Source organism: Nymphalis io, chromosome 3 (genome assembly GCF_905147045.1).
Source record: "Nymphalis io chromosome 3, ilAglIoxx1.1, whole genome shotgun sequence".
In the NCBI taxonomy this organism is placed as follows: domain Eukaryota; kingdom Metazoa; phylum Arthropoda; class Insecta; order Lepidoptera; family Nymphalidae; genus Nymphalis; species Nymphalis io.
In genome coordinates, this window is record NC_065890.1 from 1512504 (window position 1) to 1537997 (window position 25494).

Genomic DNA, 25494 nt, shown 5'->3' on the forward strand with positions numbered 1-25494 from the left:
TTAGAACGCGGGAATTTTAACTGATGATCGTGGGTTCAAACCCGGGTAAGCGCCACTGATTTTCATGTGCTGAATTTGTGTTTATAATTCATCTCGTGCTTGACGGTGAAGGAAAACATCGCGAGGAAACCTGCATGTGTCTAATAATTGTTGAAATTCTGCCACATGTGTATTCTACAAAACCGCATTGGAGCAGCGTTGTGGAATAAGCTCTAAAACCTTTTCCTCAAAAGGAAGAGGAGGCCTTAGCCCAGCATCCCACGATATCCCACGATATTCACAGGCTGTTACTGACTATCAACCTTCAGAACTAAGATGTTATGTCCCCTATGCCTGTAATTACATCTTTTAAACCGGAACACAACAAAACTAATTATTGCTATTTGGTGGTATAATTTTTGGTGAGCGGATGGTACTCACCCAGACGGGTTTGCACAAAGCAAAGCACTACCATCAAGAAATACTCTTGTCAGAAAGATTCAGTTGTTTAATTTCTTGATCCATGATTTGAACATTGGATCCCAAGCCTTACAAGCTAGCTACTAAGACACTTGTACAACAAGGCAGTTATAATCAAAAAGGCTTATCTGTATACGGTCTGTCAAGAGATGTAAAACTCAATATTTATCCTTCTGGTTATAATCGTTGCTACTCAAACATTACGCTTTATTGAAGACGAAATAAGAATGTAAGTATTTCTTGTAAAAACAAGCGTTGCTAACATTATTTTAAAATTAATGCATATAATGATATAAAATCAATATACCCTATTCAACACAGAAGCATTACAATAACTTATTGATATTCAAATTAGAAACTATCTCCGGTTCGGAAAGAAATACCCAGACCTGCGAAGAACCAGCGAAAGAAACTCGGCGAACTTTTTTTTTTGTTATCACGTCTGATATACAAATATTCAATATTAAATATTTAATACTGAATATTTGTTCGGAATGAAACGATCAAGGATGTAAAAGAAAACCTTATAGAATACAAAATTTGAGCCAAATCGTTAAAGTAGATTCTGAGATACACGAACTGAATTTATATTTGTTTATAAGAATTGCTTATTTTATATTTTAAGGTGTTTATCTAAGTGAATGAGTGTTTCTATAATAAAATTGTCGTTGTGTTTTGTCGGCGTCAGTTATTGGAACGACTTTTAGGTTGTCAACGAAATCTAACGAAACGAGTGATTATCCCAGTTGTTACGTCAGTGCTGTGTAATGAGTAATTTTGTTTTTCATCTTATATATAAATTACTTAATCGTCGATATTATATTTAATTTTTGTATTCTATTATACTCTATTCGAAGTAGCTAGTCAGATCTGGGTTAGAGCAATAACCTCTGTAAAATATGGGGTATTAGTTGAAGAGAAATGAGTTCAGGCTTTCCGTGGGAACTACTGCTCTACAAAAATTAGGTTACTTACTTTGCATCATAATATCTATATTCCGGTATAATTTTATGGAAATTAATTCACTCATTAAGGTCATAATTTAAACTATATTAATATTTTTTTACACTATAAGGTTTTGCACTGCACTCGTTTTTTTTGTTTTCAAACCAATATTTCGAAATGCAAGGTCAATTGTTTTTTTTATAGAATAGGTAGGCGGACGAGCATATCGGCCACCTGATGGTATGTGGTCACCAACGCCAATAGACATTGGTATTGTAAGAAATGTTAACCATCGCTTACATCGCTAAGTGGGAACCTTGGGAACTAAGATGGTATGTCCCGTGTAATTAACTTCTAATTACAGGCTCACTCATCCTTCAGACCGTAACACAACAATACCATGTATTGCTGTTATGCGATAGAATATCTGATGAGTGGGTGGTAGCTACCCAGACGAGCTTGCACAAAGCCCTACCACTATTAAATTACAGTAAATTCACAAAGTATCTAAGAATGAATAATCAGCAGATTAAAGTAGCACTGGGGTGGTCAGGTATGGTCGAGTCGGGTGGACCGTTACCTTGAAAAAGTTGGTAGCATCCAACTGGATACTGAAGACGGAGAACTGAGGATTTTGTTTTCGTTTTTAAGGAATATGTTACAGCTTCATACGTTTTAATTATGTAGATAAATTCTTCGTAATAATATTTCTCTTATAATTTTTACTTTCATATAAAATGTTAATTAATGTAAGATTATTGGGGTAATGTTTATCCATACAGCTAACTGAATTAAGCCCATTCGTCCCGTAGCTAGCCCCGCCCGAGCCCGCCGAGGCCACCCTCAGTGATACTCAGGCTTTCTTAGGATTCACTCGCTTACAAATATAAAATGTAAATGATAAATATACAATATAAAACTTTAAATAGTTTTTAAAATAATGAACGCGTATTGAAAATATTTATGGACATTAAATCTCATAATTAGTATATTTTACTTAATTTTAAATTTGTCAATTTCGAAAGTATTTAACATTGAAATTGTAAATTTAATTCAATTAATACACATAAGGTTTTGAAAGTTGTGTTTGATAATACGAAATCGTAGATGAAATTAAATTAAAAAAATATCGTAAGCCAGTGCAACAAGTGACTGAACCAGCTCAAAACATGATCCTGTATGATGTAAGTATTATAAACTTTTTTTAATGCTTATTTTGTAATTAAAAAAATGTTCATAAAAGCAACTACAAAGGATAAGCTAGGTAACCTTGGAGGTTACATATATTTTATAATGAAAAAATGAAGGTCGCAAGAAGCCTTAAAGATTTTTAATACTTTAGGCGACAGCTTGGCTTTTTTTGAGTAATTGTTTAAAGAATAGATACACTCAACTTTCTTGGCAATATGCCCGACACCATTGGCGTAACCAGTAGACCTTCGAGACCGACCTTGGATCCTTGGTTGGAGCCTCAAGATATAATCATGAAAAAAAAAAACATTGAATAATGAATTATTAATAATTATTTATTTAAGATCTTATATGCTAATGGAAATTTGAATGCAATTATCGTTTATTAAATTATATTCCAATAATTCAGCTTATACTATTTAGAATATTTTTTTTGTAATATTTATATAACTTTTACTGTTTTTTTCTTTGATGACCATTTCTAGTTTTTTTTGTCGAGCTACGTGTAAGCCCGTCTGGGCTGGAACCACGTATCCATGACAAAGACTAACGTCGAACAACAATACAAGTTTGGTGTGCTTCAGTTCGGTGGGCGACCCAATGTAATGACAGACACAAAGGACATCTTAGTTGCCAAGATTCGTATGTTTCGTATTACCGATGTATGGTTATATTTCTTATAGTGCCAATGTGTATAGGCAGTGACAGCGCAATAGGTAAGGTCTTACCATCATGTGACCTATTTCAATTCAAATTTCATTATTTAATATAAAAGCTTATTAATTGCAAAATAAAACTACTTCGTAAAATAAATTAGCCTTCCCTGAGAAGTTTTTGTTTTACCATATCTTGTGAGATATTGTTTATTAATTTTAAATAAAATACGGAAATAGCCAGGCGGCGATCATTTCGTTCCCAATATGTGCTATCATGTTAACTCGCTAATTTTAAAATGTCCTTTGGCATAAGCGTTCCCTTAATTTTTTTAAATTTAAATTAAGAAAAAAATGTTTTTTGCCAAACGAAACGTTACATAAAAATGAAAATCATAATAATAAGAAACAAGAGTACAGTAAAATAATTTATTCAGCCTTTAACTTAACCTATTAGACTTAAATGTAAAACATGCAAAAAAATAATAATTTAGCAATAGAGGCATTTCTCAATCTACCTACCTATTATATATTCAATTAAAAAAGAGTTCATTTTCAACACTATATATGTAAATACATAAACAGTGCAATCATGATCTTTAACTAATCGTTTATAATGTATATACGTAATAGTTACAAATGAAAATTATCAAATGTAAAAAAAACAGTCGGAACATATTGAGTTATGTATAAAGCTTCATACTTTCGGCTGGTAAGAACATCCCGACTAAATGCGTATTTTCTTATGAAAAAACCATAGCAGGGTAGGTACCACCCACTCATCAGATATTCTCCCGCAAAACAGCAATACTTGATATTGTTGTGTTCCGGTTTGAAGGGTGAGTGAGCCAGTGTAATTACAGGCACAAGGGACACTGGTGGTAGGGCTTTGTGCAAGCTCGTCTGGGTAGGTACCACCCACTCATCAGATATTCTACCGCAGAACAGCAATACTTGATATTGTTGTGTTCCGGTTTGAAGGGTGAGTGAGCCAGTGTAATTACAGGCACAAGGGACACTGGTGGTAGGGCTTTGTGCAAGCTCGTCTGGGTAGGTACCACCCACTCATCAGATATTCTACCGCAGAACAGCAATACTTGATATTGTTGTGTTCCGGTTTGAAGGGTGAGTGAGCCAGTGTAATTACAGGCACAAGGGACATAAAATCTTAGTTCCCAAGGTTGGTGGTGCATTGGCTATAAGCGATGGTTGACATTTCTTACAATGCCAATGTCTAAGGGCGTTTGGCGACCACTTACCAACAGGTGGCCCATATGCTCGTCCACCTTCCTATTCTATAAAAAAAAAAAATTCCTCTTAACAGAGCTGGACAGTATTTGAATAGCTTTGAATACGTATTGAAAATACAAAGACATGTTTAGTTTTTTATTCAATTATTTTCTAAAAATGTAATTTATAATCGGTATTTAAATATCTGACACTTAGGTATTTCTTATTAGTATTTCAAATACTTATGGCTTCGAAATACATTTTCATATAAATATATTTAATGATTGTAGCTCACTCGAAGGATGTTTTTAGTCTTATACATATGTAAAACTTGACAAATTGTACAATTTTCCAGAGATAAAGTTATCAATTCTGTTAAAGTATCCTGATATCGGGTTTTGTAACTAGTATGTGTACCATATTCTAATTTAAATTTAATGTATTCCAAGCAAACGTCTGAACGTATTTAATAATAATATATTTTATATTTACATGACTTAAAAATATTTTTAATTACAACACAATCAAGCAAAAATACAGCAATTTTTATTATCAACATTTATAATTGTTTGCTCTGGAAAAGAAATTCTTCGTAAACTATTTATAGCAAGAGTTCTTTGATGTGGATTGGATACATTCCGTCCTATTCCACGGAGGCGAATCCATTAGAAGTTGTTAGTACTTTTACTGCATCTAAAATTAAAGTAACCATTCCTATTCTCGTAAAACGTTCCGCTACGCGCGTAGCTCTCTGCTACGGGAGAAACGTACTAATATCAATACTTTGTAAAGTATAAGTGATTTTATTTCCTATACCATTTCTAGTATATATTTATAAAAGAATATGAAAACGAATTCATTGTGACGAAGTAACATAAATATAATGTTAATAGCCAGTAAATGTGACACAGCTGGCTAAAGTCATCTCTTAAGTAGAATCCTTGGAGATTAATCGACTACACTGCTCCAGTGCTGGGGGATACATATGTGGAATATTTCAACCGTTTCCTTACGATGCCCTTGTCTTTGCCGCCATTCCCAGGCTTAAAATATAAGTTAATTACATGAAAACTTGGTGCTGCTTGCTCAGACTAGTCCGTAATCTTCGCTATATACTGCGCTATATAAGTAATATAATATATATATGGAACTGGTCTAATTCAAAGTAGTAATGCAGTTGTAAATAATTTATGTTATATTTTTCTTTATTACTGCATCTGTCATTGAAATAAATTATATTAGCTAGGCTTAACTTATTTAGAAAGTTAATTTTCTTATGTATTTTTTATTTTACAATTATAGATAACATAAATTTGTTGTCAAGTAACATAATATTTTAGCAAGTATTTTTTTTTGTAAATAAGTGCAATTGCAAATTGACTTGAAAAGTTTGCGTGTATGTAAGTTGCAAATAAAAAGCTAACAATGTCTGACACAAATGAAATTGAGATTGGAATACCTTCCAACTGTACTGCATCGTTATATATGTAAATATACTGACACTACTTGAGAACCTCCTCTTTTTTAGAAATTGGTTGAAATTTATATTCAAGCAGTTATTTTCTGAAGTAAATAAGCATTGGCGTGGGCGTTGGTAAAATTACGCAAGGTCAGACCCTCGCCATTTAATTCGGGTAGTCAATTTTGACGAGAATCGAATCGAGGCAAATGAAAAATTTTTAAGAGAAATATTTTTTATTTAGGAACATTTATTCTCGCATGAACGATGAGTTTTAGAATTTCAATCAGAGTATTTTTTTATAGAAGCTTTTGTATTTACTACATTAATAACAATTCTCACTCATTAGTATTATTGCAAAAGCAAAAAATTGTTGATTCAAAATCAATCGAAAGGAACTTCATTCAAGTAAATTAGGAGTTAGGGTTATTTGTATAGAGATTTCTACTTTTCCGTCTTTTTATTTAATAACCATTACATTATTCAGTAAGTACTAACAGCTATTACTGTAATAATTAAAATTTCGAAAAAAAGGATTTTATATTTAAAAAAAAATAAACCAACCCCTATATAATAAACCAACCCCTATATAATCTGTTTATAACAGATACTTAATACTAATGTGTACTTGTTGTAAAAGTTGTAACTGCGAGTTCGGATTCCGATCTTTGACGATGTAAGGTCGCCGTGACGTCATCCATAACAAGCGCTTGACGTGCAGACTATTATATAAGCATATCCATAAAACATCTATTATTGCTTATGTACGAGGGAATGTACGCCTCCCTCGAAATATCTGGCGCAAGTGTAAAGCGCTTTAATAGCTCTTTAAATGTCAAAATTGTCAAACGATACAATTAAAGATGTGTTTGTATATAGTATTATAAAAATAATTAATTTTATGTAAAAACTTATAGGCATTTATACATTTTGGTAAGTGGCCACCTTTGTCCTTATAAATTGGCACTAATAATAATAATAATATCCTGGGACATTTTTCACACACGGCCATCTGATCCCAAATTAAGCTTGTACAGAGCTTGTGCTATGGAAACCAGACAACTGATATACTACATATACTACTTTTCTTTTGTAAATACATACTTATATAGATAATAATACACCCAGACTCAGGACAAACAGACATGTTCATGCACACAAATGTCTGTCCTAGGTGGAAATCGAACCGACAACCTTCGGCGTGAAAGTATCTACCAATCACGCCAACCGGCTCACTCTCTCAACGGCTCAACTCGACTAAGAAATATTAACTATCTCTTAAATGCGCAACAAATCTTAGGAACTAAGATGTTATATCCCTTGTACCTATTGTTACACTGGTACACTCACCCTTTTTCGAGTAAACCGAAATCCAACAATACATACTAAGTATTAATATTTGGCGGTAGAATTATCACATATACCTACTGATGAGTGGGTGGAACCTAACCAGACGGGCTTGCACAAACCACCTACCGCTATATATATATTTTTATTTAATATATTAATTAAAAAGTTAAATTAAAGTTAAATTGAAATTCTAGGAACTAGGCACAAACTTTTTAAACAGCTATTTTCTATAAATATAAATCTATAAAAATACTATATTATTTAACTTATTTTGTAGAATATAAATAAATAGCGCAGTTGTAAATAATGTGACCATATAAATAATGATATACCTATGACCATATTTAGAAATTCTTTTTTGCACGAAACATTTTCTTCATGTTCTAATATGGAATAATTTTTATTTTATTATTATTCGTAATACACTTACGCATATATTTTACAACACAAAAATTCCTACACATTAGGTAGAATTGAATTTGTTAATCAGAAGAGAAATATAGAATTCGGTTCAAATATTCGCAGTATATATTTAAAACAATATTATGTGCAGTGCGACTAGCGAAACGTGACCTTTTCGTCAATCTTGACATTTAACTCCAATAGCAACGCAATGATGCGTCTCTCACTTGGACTCCACTGTCAATTTGAAGGGCAAGTCCTTGAAATAAATAATAGGTACCCTAATTCGAAGATATTAAAGTTCTAAATGCATTGCTGTGGTAAGATGAAGGTGTGAGGCTGTGCGGTGCGACGGCGGCGCGCGCAGCGTTAAGAGTTATAGTGATGAGAACCAAAGTATCGACAATTATTCTATATTCCACTTTTGTTATTGATCTTTGACATAAAGACTTAAGATGCAAGCAATTATAACATTATTTGACTGATATTTAGGAATTATAATTTGAAAATTGTATGTCGACTCAGATTTTTTGAGTAAATTTTCTATTCTGTTTAAATTATTAAATAATATACCTAGAGGTGTTACAATTTAGGACGAAAAAGGAGTATTGTATTGTAATACACTATATATATACAATACACTGACACTATCTCGAGTATTTATATTGTTTCAGGTGCTATTTGCTTTCTTTTGTTCGGTATCAAATTAAAAGTATGAGTTTAATATTTACAAGTAATGACAAGAAGACTAAAAATATAATAATTCTTGAAATATTATAATAATTAATGCAACATAAGGAAAAGAGACTACACGAAATAAAGTGAACCTGATGTCCCGTCACTACACCGGTTCAGCATTCAGTAACCCAAGCATGGGTGTAAACGGACGGCCGCAGTATCGCGGCTGAAAATTGAAAGGGATTTATTAAAAAACCGCTGTGACTTAAAAAAAAGTTATTATATCATGTGTTTAGGTGATTAAGTGCTAATTAATAATGGGAGTTGACAGCGCGCCTCCGCAGAAGCCAGTAGTAAGTGCACCGATTTTTATTACTATATAATTCCTGCAATGCTAAAACAGAGGTATTCTCCATGTCCTCACTTGGTTGTAGCATTCTCAACGGACCAAACGAAATATCTCATACTTTTGACACGGAAAAATACAACTCCAGTTAGATCATATAACTTTTTTTGTCTCGATCTTTTCATCAAAAGGTCGTTTTATTAGGTTATGCTTTAAAAAACGTTGTGTGTATCATTATAGACACAATACATAATATAATGAATGACACACATAACAATTTTGATAGATTAATTTTTAATATACAGTATAGATAATTCATTGCAATTAATTATAATATTTTTTATCTCTTTATCAGATCACTTTTGCGTCTGTTAATGTAACTTCTGAAGCAGTAAATCATAATTTAATAAGCATATTAAAAAAGCTATTTTATTTAATGAAAAATGAAAAAAATTTAAAGAAAATTAATTTTAAAGTAATGAAGGTAGCAATATCACAACACATATGGTTCACCCGCTATTCTCAGCGGAATTACTACTACGAAACGGTGTCGTTGGCGTTATGACAAATAACCCTTTTGCGAAATGACGTTTTAAAACAAATATATGTACTCTTATATATTCCAAATTATATAATAACAAATAATTTATTTAAAATTCTCATTTTGTGTTTGATTACAATAAAAATATATAATTTCTAATGATTGATTACTTTTTAAACGCACATGGAAACTCGAAAATGCAATGCTCAATGGCTATCGAATGCTCCAAGAAGTCTCTGATAATTTCTAAAAATTGCTCAAATTCATTATATAAAAATAAAAAATCGATACCATTGACTTGACAAAAAATGTTAGCCTGTGTTGTCGCTCGCCATCGTGTCGCTAATGAGTAGCAGTAGAGTAGAATCAGTCAGGATAGTCTATCAGTCAGGATAGTCTATCAGTCAGGATAGTAATGAATAAAATCATTATCAAAATAATGAAATTTTTAATACAATACCAGAAACTATTGTTTTTTTATAATACATCTGCAGTGTTCTGCAGTTTTCTGTAAGAAATCACTTCTTATCGGACTAGTGAAATTTAGGAAACCGACTTTTTTTTTTTTTTATAGAATAGGAAGGTGGACGAGCATATGGGCCACCTGATGGTAAGTGGTCACCAAACGCCCTTAGACATTGGCATTGTAAGAAATGTCAACCATCGCTTATAGCCAATGCGACACCAACCTTGGGAACTAAGATTTTATGTCCCTTGTGCCTGTAATTACACTTTTTTTTTTTTTTATAGAATAGGAAGGCGGACGAGCATATGGGCCATCTGATGGTAAGTGGTCACCAAACGCCCTTAGACCAATGGCATATGTCCCTTGTGCCTGTAATTCCACTGGCTCACTCACCCTTCAAACCGGAACACAACAATATCAAGTATTGCTGTTTTGCGGTAGAATATCTGATGAGTAATATACTTATGGTAAAACGCTATTTTGATGCATGAATCCTTTATTTTTTTTAACTATTATAGTTAATGTTTAATATCGTATACAGCACTGAGTTTTCTATCTATAACTATTTACATCTAGAATAACATGATTTTCTAAGTTTATATTAATCTTATATCAAATTAATACTCTGTATTGTACTTTACTAATATTTACTAAAGCCGATAGTAATAACACTTGGTGCTTCCACGGAAAATAAAATACTTCACTTCCAATACTTATGTGAAGTAGTGAACTAAACGAGTATATATTTAAGAGAAAATTTCAAAGCTTGCGAGCGATATCACAAAGTAGTAGTGACGTAATTCCTGAAAGTCCTTATGAATGAACCCTCGGGCCCTCGTTAACAAAGGGTTGGATAAATATAGCCTCATTTGATCTGAACCCTCCTATTACGTTGCTATTTGAATTCTAAAAAATATTCGGTCGCCTTTAAAAACTTTGCTAGAGATTATTGCACTTTATCATCACATTTCTAAAAATAATTTTGAAATTAAACTTCTCTGGGCTCGTTAAAATTTAAGTGCAACGTTTCTATTTGTAACAAATATTTCTGGTGCCAAAAGATTTCATTTCTCTCGCTACCAGGAATCCGTGAGGGGGAAAAACTCCCCAGAGCCAAGTGTGGTATTAAATCGACGGGGGTATAATTGATTTCATATAATACTTCGACTTATTCTTATGTGATGACTTTTAACATAACATTTACATACATATATGTTCAACACGAGGTACGGTATTTAATAGTTTGACGGCTTTCACAGTAAAGTAATAATTGTTTAATTGAGTACGACAGAATGGAAATAAATTTTATTATCGGGCTAAGAGTGCAAATTTAATAGGAGACGCGAGAAAAGAGAGTTGCTATTCATGATATTTGAAGATGGTAGAGAATGATACATAATAAATAAAGGAAATTTACGCTTTCTACGCACTCTTTCTGTTTTTTAAACGATTGCAGTTTCGTATAGCTATGAAGCGAATACACGGGGTTTTGTATGCGTTCCAGTTCGCTTAACAAGTCGTAAGATAGATCTAAAAAATAGTCTGCATAGTCTAGTAGAAGGAGAAGCTGTGTTGGTAAAGGTTTTTTAAATTTTTTATGGAATGGATGTGTATTGCATGCCATACCATTAAAAAGGGGTAGAGGGAGAATTATTAGTTTCACTTATATTAGTTCACTGCTAATAATTTATTGTTGGCAGTTAACGGTTTATTTGGTTTTATTAAGAGTTCATATTAAGGACATCACTCCGTGGTTTTATTAAGATCTGAATTAAATACGATGATAGCAAAGAGCTGACGGTTTTTTCTTTCAATGTTATCAATTGTCGTCTCTACGTCAACATCATCATAATTCAGCATAATTAACAGGAACGATGCGTAGGAATACAATTAATGGAAATAGAAAGTACCAGAGGCGACAGGACACCGCCTTGTGGAACCCATAACTAATGAAACAAGACGCCAAAATACTAACACTTACGCGCTGTTGCGGTTTTATAAAGAAGTTTGAAACCAGTTCACTACACTAACGGCTATATTAACATAGTTAAAAATAACTCGTGATCAACTTGGTTAAAAGTATTACTAAAATCAATGAATACAATGATTGTAGTGAATTTCTTTTAAATAGAGAAAAGATTTATATAGATATATAGAATTTGACAAGTATAGTAACCGCATTCAGTATCGTACGCGCTCGTTTTATAATTATTTCTACTTAATAAGCAAAAAAAGTTTGTGTATATAAAATTAATGTGTCAACACATTTAAAAAAGATCTTATTATGCTAGTGATGAGACGAAGCGATTTTAATTAATTTTAAAATTTATCAATTCTGAAAGACCCAAATTGCGACAGGCGGCCATATTCTCACCACTCAAATGTTTGTAGGCACGTAATAAACTTTAATTTGTTGTGATTAAATTACCAATTTATATTAAAACTTAATTTTAATGTAAAATTTCAGATTTATTTGAATGTATTCAACTATAAATAATAAACATTTCAAATAAGTAATCAATAAAAAATTAAATTAACTTGCACTTTAAAACCTTAAGTAAATCACGTAAACCACAGATAAAAAAATACAATTGTTAATATTCTAAAAAGAAAAATAAACTAGGTAGAATGAAATGGTAACTAAAAATTATTAATATAAATAATAAAACAATTTCAATATTTAAAATAACATAAAAGGCAAAGAACGAAGGCTAGAAATGAAATTAGTATTGTGTTTTTTGAGCTTAGTGGATGGAACGCATAGCCCTAACCGAAGATCGACATATTCACAGGCTGTTTAATTGTGTAACCATATCTATGGCAATATTCTAACTGATTTTGTCAAGCCACATCTCACTTTGTAAGCCTAACGAATACCTTACGTTTTATTTTGATAGGCTTATGAGAAAATTTGATTATATTTTGTTTCTCACCCTCAATTTCCAATTCAAATCATCGTTAACGATATGTTTTTTTAATACGCATAGAGAAATATACATGCTCGTATATATTACAAGGCTTACTTAACAAAACATTTAAGGGTATTATTATTTAAACCTTTAAGGCCAGAAGGCATGCGACCATGGCTACCCTCTAAACCTCACTTAATCTACATATTATTATGAATTAAATTTAAATATGTTAGTTGTCTATTTATAAGATGATAAATAGTTGAAAAGTTGTAAAAAAAATCGGAAAATATTTTCCTCTTATTTTCTACCTTTCAAGCGTGATTTTTCCGTAGTCGGTTTTTATTATGGAAACTTTTTTTAAGTGTCGTAACTATCAAGAAGAGTCTTAAAATAGCATGAATTAATTAAGGACAAGATCGTTTCTGGAAAGGACATTTCTGCTTTGATAAAATTGATCGACATAACGTCCCGTCTCCATCCATCGATGATAGGAAGCCTTCCTGACGTTTAATTTTTTGTTGGGAAATACTGTTAGAATTAAATTCTACTCCATTTGTAGATGTAAATTTACATGTTCTTTGGTTAGATTCAATTAACATTTTATACAATATAATCAGCCAAAACATATAATCAAAACAGATAAAATAACGGTACCTACTTTTAATACTAATTAAAATACTTTTTAATAATCTTGATCAATTTATCTGGTAAGCCGTATATATGTGAATCTATTATGCCATTAATATATGTAGTATGTGTCGTATCGTAAATGAACATTACAAGAAACTTTTTTTCCAATTGTTCTAAAGTGCTTTATTTTTCATTACAACGTAAGTGTTATTATAAACAATTAATGAAGCAAGTTCGTTGAAGAATGTTTAATATTTCCTATTATTCAACAGCATTTCATTTGGTTTTTCTTTAAGGGAAAGCTATTATTAGTTTTATCGTAAAGTTTACGACGCAGGAAGCCATTATTCGTTTTTCGTGTTCCAGAAGTGATTATTGAAGAGACGCGTAAAATCATTTTTGTGTTACAGTATAATGGCTCGTAATTTCGATTGTCGGTCTATGACAAAAAAGGAAAAGGAGATTTCAGATTTATATGTCTCGTGAAATGTGAATTTATGATCTTTTTTCTTTTGAGTCGGAATGGGAATTTGGTACTATAAGAAGTATCAACCATTAAATACGCCAGCGATGCGCTTGTCTCTTTAATTGCACACTTACTCTTCAAACCGGGACATATTCATGCAGAGTTTTACCGTTTGGAGATAGAATAATTAAAGAGTGAGATGTATCTTATTTTATCTGTATCTTGTCATCTTACACGCGTGATAAGTGCAACAGAGGAGATTTTTTACACATTCTATCCAGATCAACTTCCTTCACTCTTAAAAATCTTCTTATTTATGAAATTCACTACTCGAAGATCGTTTGTGCTTTTATGTTATATGTTATAATTAATTGAGCTATTATATCTTAGCAAGTTTTTCATGCAATTCGAAAAATTATACCTACGTTTTAATAATGATTAGAAGAAAATCGCGTGCTACATGCAACCTAGCTGTAAATTGATGGACAAACAAATAGTTAAAAAAAAGTAAATTAGTTTCGAATGTTCGTTTCAGCCTAAATCTTTCATAAAATTGATGTCAGTCCACTGGGAAATATATAACATTAGTTTTACCAATAATTACAGAATAAAATTGATTATGATTCTCGATATAAAATATACGGGATAAATATTAATTTACTTACTCACTGACTTCGGCTTAAATCACAGGCGTAGTTTTTTTTACAAACACACGTAGATATTTATCAATGAAAATATTATCTAATCTTTGCTGTTATGTGATAGTAATAATATTTTATTTTATTTTGTATTTTGTAATCCAACAGTGAATTGTACTGAAATTAAAAAGTTAATAGGCCACAGCTTAGTATCCACAGCTGCTCAATATATGTATATTGTAGAAATAATAATGTAGTTAGTTTTTGTAATATTAAAATGAGAGCAAACATTTAATACTAATGAATAAACCGAATATAAACCAAGTCACGGAGAAATTGGATTAAAATAATAAAAAAAACAAAAGGAGGATTACACTATTTATATAAAAAACAAAAGTATATAATATTATTAGAAAACAGTAATATAACGAAACAAATCAATGCAAAGGATTATGAGACAAAACATTTATTTCTATGTATGCGTGTGTAGCTGTACCTTTAACGATAATAAATTTTTTGAAACATTTTTTAGACCAGTGGAACAAATCCAAATCCGAGTTATTTTTATTATATGGAGGTGCTAGGCGACACGATATGTGTATTTTTTGTGTAAAGCTGTAATTCTATAATGATATTGCAATTAATCCTCTCTTGGCCCTAATACAATTTATCGTTGTTGTAGTAATTCACTTACTGTCCATAAGCAATCAATATATATAAAAAATGTCCCACTGCTGGGCTAAGGCTCTTCTCCCATTTGAGGAGAAGGTTTTGGAGCTTATTCCACCACGCTGCCCCAACGCGGGTTGGTAGAATACACATGTGGCAGAATTTCAATGAAATTAGACACATGCAGGTTTCCTCACGATGTTTTCCTTCACCGTTAAGCATGAGATGAATTATAATCACAAATTAAGCATATGAAAATTCAGTGGTGCTTGCCCGGGTTTGAACCCACGATCATCGGTTAAGATTCACGCGTTCTAACCACTGGGCCATCTCGGCTTTATCAGAATGAGATTATTTTAAAACTATGTTTTATATTTTTTAATTTTAAAAATAAAGGTTCTAAACGTAAATTTAAACATTTTATGTCAAATGTTAATATTTTAATTTTTAACTATAATAAACGAATTTATAAATAAGAGAACAGAAAAAATGATGACATGACAAAAGGTTGCAACACATTTAATTTTAATCGTATATTATATTAATTATATTATTGATTTTATTGTAATACACTATAATTATATATTGTTAACGTCATCAATATTACTGGTAATAATACTGCCTCGTTGGTCTAGTGGCTTGATATAAGGCCGCAGACCTGGAGGTCCTGGGTTCAATTCCCAGGTCGGGCCAATGAAAGGTATTGGGTTTTTCTGTCAGAAAATTCTCAGTAGCAGCCCGGAGTCTGGAAGTTGGAAGTGTGAACACTCCCGTGCCTCGGAAAGCACGTAAAGCCGTTGGTCCTGCGCCTGAACTCTTTCCAGTCGTGTCGGATGTCCATCCCATCGGATTTTGAGAGTTAGGGAATAGAGAGTGCACCTGTGTTTGCGCACACACTTGTGCACTATAATATCTCCTGCGTAGTTGGCTAATCTCTCTTGAGATAGGCCGCCGTAGCCGAAATCGGTCTGGATGACATTATAATTATTATTACTGGTAATATCGGTGGCCTAGTGGTTAGAACATGTGAATATTATTTAGCGAGAATACACGGGTTTTTTCCGGGAATATTCGGGATTACCAAGCAAGCAGTACTCAAAATACTGGTGGTAGAGCTTTGTGCAAGCTCGTCTGGGTAGGTACCACCCACTCATCAGATATTCTACCGCAAAACAGCAGTACTTGTTATTGTTGTGTTCCGGTTTGAAGGATGAGTGAGCCAGTGTAATTACAGGCACAAGGGACATAAAATCTTAGTTCCCAAAGTTGGTGGCGCATTGGCTATGTAAGCGATGGTTGACATTTCTTACAATGCCAATGTCTAAGGGCGTTTGGTGACCACTTACCATCAGGTGGCCCAAATGCTCGTCCGCCTTCTTATTCTATAAAAAAAACAAATATATTTTTTATACAAATCGTTTTACAAGTCGAATCGTCAACCGCTATTATTGATTTGGAATGTGTATCTACTCTTTTTTTTTTTACAAAAATATAAATTTGTTTGGCGGCCAATCTCAAGAGAGATTAGCCAACTAAGCAGGAGATATTATAGAGCACAAACAAGTGTGTGCGCAAACACAGGTGCACTCTCTATTCCCTAACTCTCATAATCCGATGGGACGACAATCCTACACGACCGGAAAGAGTTCAGGCGCAGGACCAACGACTTTATGTGCTATCCGAGGCATGGGAGTGTACACTTCCAACTTCCAGTCTCCGGGCTGGTGAGAATTTCCAGACAAAAACCCAATAACTTTTTATTGGCCCGACCTGGGAATTGAACCCAGGATCCCCGGGTCTGCGGTCTTACATTAAGCTACTAGACCAACGAGGCAGTCTAAACAACAATACTAGAAGGTTGAATATCTGATGAGTGGGTGGAACCTACCAGAAATGCTTGCACAAAGCCCTCCTATCAAGTACTTTACGTTTACGTTACTTACTGACAATACCATATTGATTGAATGTATATTATAAAATAATATGTATAAAATTAATATTAATAATTATATAGATAAATCCTTGCTGTAAAAACTATTAAACTATTAGATTTTGACCCGGATTGAACTCTGAATGTTCATTATCAGTTGAGATTCTCGTCTACCAAACGCTGTATATGACGTATATTTAATTTATTAAATCACGTTATATTTGTGGTTGAATGTGAAAAAAATCCTCTCTCTCTTTGAAAAACAATAGTGGTACTCGTTTTGGGTTTATAAATTGCGCAAAAGTAATCTTAAGAATTTTGTTTCCTGAAATTCGGAAATTTCGCAAGAGTAACAGCAACTTCTTTTATACGACTTCTTCAGAATTAATTTCGAGTAGCCCCACAAAATTTAAAAAGCAAATTTCCTAACATTTTATGACGAAGTTTGTGACGAAATTTCGTAGTTACTTTGAAAATATTTATTAATATATTGTCATGTTCGTCTGTGTCGGAAGTTTATTACGTAAAGTAACAGCCTGTGATGTTTCAAGACGTTGATCTAATGTGGCGTGGATACACATGTGGCAGAATTTCATTAAATATAGACACATGCGGGATTCCTCACGCTGTTTTCCGTCACCGCCGAGCACGAGATGAATTATAAACACAAACTAATCTCATGAGTTTTCAATGGTGCTTGTTTGAACCCGCGGCCATCAGATAAGATTCACACTTTCTAACCACTGAGCCATCTCTGGTCTCAATTTTACAACGTAACTACACATTATATAATTATTTATATTTAAAATACGTATTTTATTTGAATTAACTTTTAAAAGACTGCAGAGCATATTTATTGACAGGTTATATTTCAGTTACAGAATGAAGCAGGGTCTGGCGAGGGCCCTGGGCCCCCCGTCAACAACAACACAGAGGGTGCGGTTGCGAGCCCTCCCCGAGACGACAACCACAACGCGCAGCTCACAACACCACGAGCTACGCCACTTACGCCATCGGGTAAGTTTCGTCACCCGTCCTACGTCCACCAAACAATAATTTACATAATATGTTTATAAGAAAACACGAACATGCTGTATTTAAATAACGAGCACATAATTTTTCTTCTTTTATAATTCTTATGTTAGAAACAAATCACTTACTTACTCTGTAAAGTAAGTTATTCATTTTAAGGTTTTAAAATGACATTCGTAGAGTTAGAAAGAAATCGGCTACAGTACAATACAAATCATAAAATATCAATAAATTGCGTCATTCAAGTAGCTTTCAGTTAGGATTTCGGGTGTAATGACGTATATTACTTAAGCCTTTATGATATTTATATCTGAACGAGCATAAGTAAGGAGGAGCTTGGTTTGAGTTCTTAAAATAAAATAAACCCCGACACAAAAAAGCGACTAAAATGTAAAAAAGAAAAATATACTGGACTTAAAGGTCTTTATTATAAGTACCCAGTAATATTTTAATACAAGCATCGTAGCGTCGGGGGCCGTAATTTCAAATCAGTGGGACCTGTGAAAGTTATTAAGACCGTTTTGTAAAGTAGGAAACGTCTGAAAATGTCTTTATAGTTTATAGTTAAGAACCATCTCGATCACATCTAGTGAATAAATAGAAAAAACCGCAACAAAATCGGTCTATTCGTTTCGGAGTTACGATGCCACAGACAGACACCCAGATACTCCCGTTAAACTTATAACACTCCTCTTTTTACGTCGAGGGTTAAAGTAGAAAAGCAGTAAAATTTGAGTTTTAAATTTGTTTGAAATGTGTAAACCTTATTTGCGAACGAGCCTGGTGATAAGTGCAGATCACCTGTAGACTATTGCACTGCAAAATCTACAAGCCATCAAAGCGCCGCCTACCTCTCGCCGTGTTCTCTTCCTAGTACCTGCAATAGCACCGTCTCACTCACCCTTCAAACCGCAAACCTTACAAAATATCGATGTTCAGCGGTAGAATAAATGATGACGTGAGTCTGGAGTAGTCACTTCAGTTCATACCGTGATGCCGTTCAGACGGGGCACAAAACCTTACATCAAGTATTATAATTTTTTTTTCCAATTAATTATAACAAAGCATGTACATTAATAATCATTTTAACAGAATACAATTATAAAATATACGTTTTAAATAACATCATAATCATATATATAACATAATGTATAACGATATAACATAAAATATTTTATGCAAATATTTTATAATAAAAATGCTCACAGGTGGTGATATTTTTACATCACTAGTAATTGGATGTATTTAATCATTCATGACGTCAGAAAATATCGAATAAAAAAAGCTTATTGTGTATGCGTTAGAAATAAATCTTGTTTGTTCCATATTTATATATATAACTGGCTACATATCCCGGCTTCGCACGCTCAGAATAATGGTCAACATTAAAACTTTTATATTGTAACACATAGCTGTAATGGTTTACGCGGCACGCATTTAAAGCTCGCAGTCGGCATGATTTTTTCGCCATCTTTAACATTTTTTATTTTTTTACATATATATTATGATATATTTTAGCCAATTTTCAGAAAAATCGAATGAATTATACACCTACCCCTTCCTCATGAATTACTCCGATCATTGGTGAAAACCATATGAAAATCTGTTTGGTAGTTTTTAATTTTATCGCGTTTAGAAAGACAGATACGGCGGGTCTGATTTATATTACGGTCGGGACTGTTTTATAATATTAGTGATGCTCGTAATACTAACAGGGGCTGAATTCTGCTAATTTATAACGATTACGAAACGTTTCCGATTCAATTCCGATTCAACTTTGAATCATCTGTATTTATTCGAATCGCAACCGAACCGATAATATTCTAACATATACCGTTATGGTAAATACAAACGTAATTGTTAATTTTTATGGCAATAGTCGATAATTAAATTAAAGAATAGGAAAACGGAAAAACGGCAACGATCAAGCTTCGATTCGATTGCGATAAAGTGACAATTTTTAAGTAGAATTGATCCCCCAGGCCGCGTATGTGGTGCTACCCGCGTATATTAAAGGATTATATTCGTTGTCTTTATAATTATAAAACATAATAATATATATAACTTTATTACATAATACAATTATAACATTCGAAAATTACAAAGCATCAGTTTGAAAGATAATGGATAGGTACTTTATTTAAGGACTAATTCATCTGTGTGCACACGTAGATCTACTGTTCTATAAATAACGAAAGGGTCTAAAAGGATTCGTACATCAAGTTCGATTGAAGGGTAGTTCGCGTTACCTTCATTCAACTGATAAATTGACCGATCTACTGACCTATCCCTGACCTCTCGCGAATCCATATAAGGGCACTTGATAAATACGATCAATTTATTCAATTGGAAAAGTACATACTAGTGTTATAATTATAGCAAGAAAGTAAGTGTGCTACGGATATATGTAAACTAGTAATAATGTAAGCGTATATGCTGTAAAAAAAATAAGTTGATCTAGAAATTTAATTTAAAAAAAAAGCATAAAAAATTTAATCGTCTGTAAAAGGCGGTCTTAACTAAATTAAAGTTAAAAGCAATTTCTTAAATACAAAAAAAATAACATCCGTGTAATATTATTTTTATATAATAACATTCATTTAAAATATTTTATGAAAATGTTTACAAACTTGCACATTAATTATTTATCAATGCTTTAGCACATAATTTAAGAACGACTTTCCAAACAACACTTTTTTTTATTTGTACGCATTACGCGTTTCCCCCACGGGAACAGTGGGGGGCTCGCCGATGTCCGAGGCGCCGAGTGCGCCTCGAACATCTATGTATATCATCTCGAATACCCACTAAAAATCAGCGGTACCCTTTCCGTCATAACGTGGAGCGCCACGGGATCGCTTGCACATGCTACCACGAAGCTCTGACGGGCGGCCTGCTTATGCACGCCTCTCTAGGGGGATTACCAGGATACTGAGAACCCCCCTAGTCCGGCGACGCCTATTGCGGCGGAGGGAGAAGGTGGGTTCAGTCTATTATTAGTCTTGTATTGATATACATCACAAAATTGCATAATTTATTTGTGTAATTGTAAATTAAAATATTAAAAAAAATAAAACTTTGTTCACACAATATTTATAGATTACAGAAAAATATAATTGGTTAATAATTAAACTTATTATAGTGATACTTAAAAATACTCTTACCCTAAATATAGTTTGGATTTTTTTTTAATTTATTATATTACAATTTCTCCACAGACTTGTGCATGCGTGCCTTGGGTTATATTTAGTTTCTTCATTTGTATTAAATGTTTGTTCCTATTTTAAAATTAACAAAAACAAAATGCCCATTTACGAAATATTTCAAAATATTGCCACTCAAAAAAAAAAAATACACAACAAGAAGAATGATTATTACATATTTACTAAGTTTGTTTATTTTTAAATAAGCTGGTAACGATTACTTGGCGATTTTAATTACGTGAACTAGTTTTTACTCTGGTTAAAATTCAGAGGCCGTAATAAGTAGCGGTTAAGGTCGATGAGAAAAACATGCTAATTTTGAATATATGATTCTACTGGATAAATTCTAACACAAAATATGTGAGGTAGCTTCAAAGAACATTATTTATAATTTGAGAATTGTTATTGTTTTTGTAACTATTACGAATTATTCCTTCCACATAAGTATTTTACTGAAGAAACTTTAGAAGTATTGAAATAGAATGTTTGCAAATTTTAGATATTTTTTTTTAACATGAAAAAGAATCGAATTTTTGTTATCAAGCACGTACACACAAACACATACAGCCTATCTATATTAATAAATAGAATAATTTTTGTCAATTTTTAAAAGTTGAATTTCCAAAAGTCAAAAAAGATTTTATTTTTCCTAAAATTAAAAGTCAATACCAATCAAAGGCAAATTATTTCATTTAGAGTTGGTGTTCATACCAAGACAAATATACAGGACAACATTAATTTCATTTCAAATTACATGATATGAAACAACACGTAATGAGATATATTTAATACTGTTCCACAATGGCGAACATTAGTAACAATTTCTACTAACGTTCGTCATTTCTGTTAACCTTGTATGATATCCATCTCCATAAATCAACTTAAAGCTATAAATTATCTAAAGAAGAAAAAAACCCTTAAAATATTTAAAATAGTTATTTAAATTCAATTATCCTAGAAATTATTAATATTATCAAGAATAATTACAACTTAAAATGTCAACGTAAACTTACACGTTGACAGAGTTTAAAAATACTATCTATTTTCAAGCGACGGGGCTACAATGGACTACAATACTCTTGGAATATTAATACGATAAAAAACTCCGAGCAATAAAGTAATGGTCGCACGAAAGACATGCATCATGACTCAGGGTGTCTTTCCATTGAATATAACGAGCAGAAGTATTTTTTTGTTGACTCCGGACGAGTTTGAAGAGAAACATCAGAAAAAAACATTAATATTCTCTATGGATGTACATTGGCTCATAAACAATAACAAAAAAAAAATTATAAACGTCAAATAAAGCAAACGTGCAAACGAAGTCAAGACTGTATATTTATGTTAAATTTATTTAAATTGTTTTGGTTTTCGTACAAAAATAATAATAAATACATCCAACTCGGTCCACTGACGTGAAGCCTTTTCGCGTAGGAAAAGTTCCATTTCAAAGGCATCAAAATAATACATATTTAACTTACCTTGTAGTCTTTAAAAAAACGTTAATAAATTACAAAGAAATAAAAGAGAAATAAATTCATGAATTGAAAATAACTTACTCTTTTTATTCGTGTTTTTTCAATAACCGTCACGTACGCTTATATATTTTGCGATAGCGTTTCTCGTGCAGCGGAAGGCCAGCTTACAGCTGCGACGCCCTGGGATCGCGGATTTAGGTCAACGCGGGCTTAATTGGGACAAGAAAAACAACGATCTCTGTGTCAAAGCATTAATATTAAAAGAATTACTTCTTCAAGTCGGTTGTAGTACCTGTAGTTTTACAACTAACTTAGTAATAGGGTTACCTGTTTTTTATCTTTGATATATTTTAAATTATATATAACTATATAAAGCAATGACCTGACTAGTTGAATAATACTATTACGCATAGATTAAACTGTAATACTTTTGATATTGACATTTTGTTGTTTTGTGAAAGGCATATTAAGGAAGGAAATCGTTATTTTGATTTGAAAACACCATCAAGTTCAAGATTCAAGTTATTTATAATTATCGTTCGCGCTGCAAACGTCATAATGAATTTTTAAATTTCGCCAGGAGAAGACGTGTCAGGTATTAATACTATATTCATTTTATAAATGATTGTGAATAATAAGATATGATAAAAACAAGATAATAATAACAATAATAATGTCATCCAGACCGATTTCGGCGACGGCGGCCAATCTCAAGAGAGATTAGCCAACTGCGCAGGGCATATTATAGTGCACAAGTGTGTGCGCAAACACAGATGCATTCTCTATTCCCTTACTCTCAAAATCCAATGGGACGGCAATCCGATACGACCGGAAAGAGTTCAGGTGCAGGACCAACGGCTTTACGTGCTTTCCGAGGCACGGCAGTGTACACACTTCCAATTTCAAGACTCCGGGACGCTACTGAGAATTTTCTAACAGAAAAATCCAATAACTTTTTATTGACCCGACCTGGGAATTGAATCCAGGACCTCCAGGTCTGCGGTCTTACATCAAGCTACTAGACAAACGAGGCAACAAAATAAAGACAAGGACTCGGATTGATATAATAATTATTATTAGACTCTTATGAATGATAAGAACCAATTAACTTAAAATTGCTTTCATATATAAACACGATTATTGATGTCCAATACAAATGTATAAATATTACAGATTTTATGGTTATTTATATTATTGCAAAGTATTATAGATACCTATTGATAATAATTTCAAAGCATGAAAACCCATGTATATAACTGTATCGACCTATTGTCTATGGAACAATAACCACGACCTCTAATTCGATTAGCGCAACCTCTTAAGCCTCTTGCGAGATAATCTGGCACAATGCCATATCAGATACCATCCAGAAACAGTATCTTAAAGATACAGCCAGTCCAAAATTAACTCCTCTATTAGGGTATTGTATTAATTACAAAGTCAAGTATGATTAACATTTATAATAATTAATATTCTTATGCTAGTGGTTTCGGATATAACTCAGAATAGAATAGAGCCACACCTTAGATCGTAGATCCCACGGTTGTCGTAAGCTACAGGAGATTCAGTACACATGAGTATTGGCATATATAGTGTTTCTATTCTGTTTTCGTCATACTTTGACGGCAATCTCACACGACGGGAGAGAGAGAATGTTGAAACTCGTTCGGTTTACACGTGCTTTTGGAAATCGGAGTGTTCCACCAAAAAGTAATAACTTTTTTAACGACCCAGGATTTGAATTCAAGGGCATTGTATGAGCTTGGCTAGTTGTACCAACAAGGCATGGCATATGTAGATATACGTCCTAGTATTTCGTTTTGCCTCAGTAGACAACGTTAAAAATACGATTCTATTATTTAAATTGTCCTTTGTCTAAAAACCACAATATTTATCGCATTTAATCTGTGCTTATAAATTATGTGTATAATTAATATATTTTATTAACAAGAAGTTGAACAGTACCTATTGTTAGAAAAAAATATGTATAACGATATTGAATGTTCAGAGAGTCTCTTTATTTCTCCTCCGAGGAGGTAGCGGTGATTCGACAGTTTTTCCTGTGGGATATTATCTGAAAGCTTTTTGTTAGACATCAATATTCTTTTGTGCACGGTTTGTTGACTATAAAACTTTAGGATTTATATGATACAGTCTTAGACAGGCGGTTATAAGAAATAAATTTACAAGTAGGACAAAGTTTATTTCATTATCTGATGAAATATCCGGATGAACGGACTTGATAACCTCTAAGTACAGGCTGGATCCTGATTGGTTTTCGGATTACAAAACAAAGGCCTTTTTTGCTTTTTTTCAGATCTCTTTTGAGGTTTTGGTTCGAATATTACGAAGCGTATAACCAAAAAAAAAAAAATCTTTATGTGGAATTTGATATACGTTTGTGAGTGTATGTATAAATAAAATTGTTCTAGTCATCGATGATGATTTAATTTTGACCTGCAAAGCACATCAAAGCGTCAATCAACACTACATAAAAATCTGTAAAAAACTGTAAACTATATTTATAAAATAGTTTGTCCTGACTGCCTATCAATTCTCAGCTAAATCTACTGAGTTTAGAAAGTCGAAAATTAGAAAATTGGTTTATTTTATAAAGTAAGTTTTTTTTTTAAATTTCACCTTGAAGCGGGAGAAACAGAAAATTATATGATTTTTACCTGTGCGAAGTCGAGACGGGCACTTAGTGTCTCATATATTTACTGGGTGACCCAAAAACATTTTCTAAAGTCAGATGTTAATAACTCCTCCTAAAAGCTTGTAACATGGCAAAATCTAATTAGAATATTTAGCAGGCA

The 25494-nt window shown here is 32.6% G+C and overlaps 1 protein-coding gene across 2 annotated transcripts in view; it reads left to right on the forward strand.

Annotated features, from left to right (window-relative positions):
• Window positions 1-2481: 2481 nt before the first annotated feature.
• LOC126781307 (dual specificity tyrosine-phosphorylation-regulated kinase 2) overlaps window positions 2482-25494 on the forward strand; it is a 53592-nt gene continuing 30579 nt past the window's right edge. Inside the window, exons 1-2 of one of the 2 annotated variants that reach the window (XM_050506235.1) lie at window positions 2482-2588; window positions 17841-17982. In XM_050506235.1, coding sequence (XP_050362192.1) covers window positions 2574-2588; window positions 17841-17982 — 157 coding nt within the window. In that variant the 5' untranslated portion in view covers window positions 2482-2573. Of the gene's footprint in view, window positions 2589-8568; window positions 8721-17840; window positions 17983-25494 lie in introns of those variants that run through there. The other variant, XM_050506234.1, reaches the window with a different exon arrangement.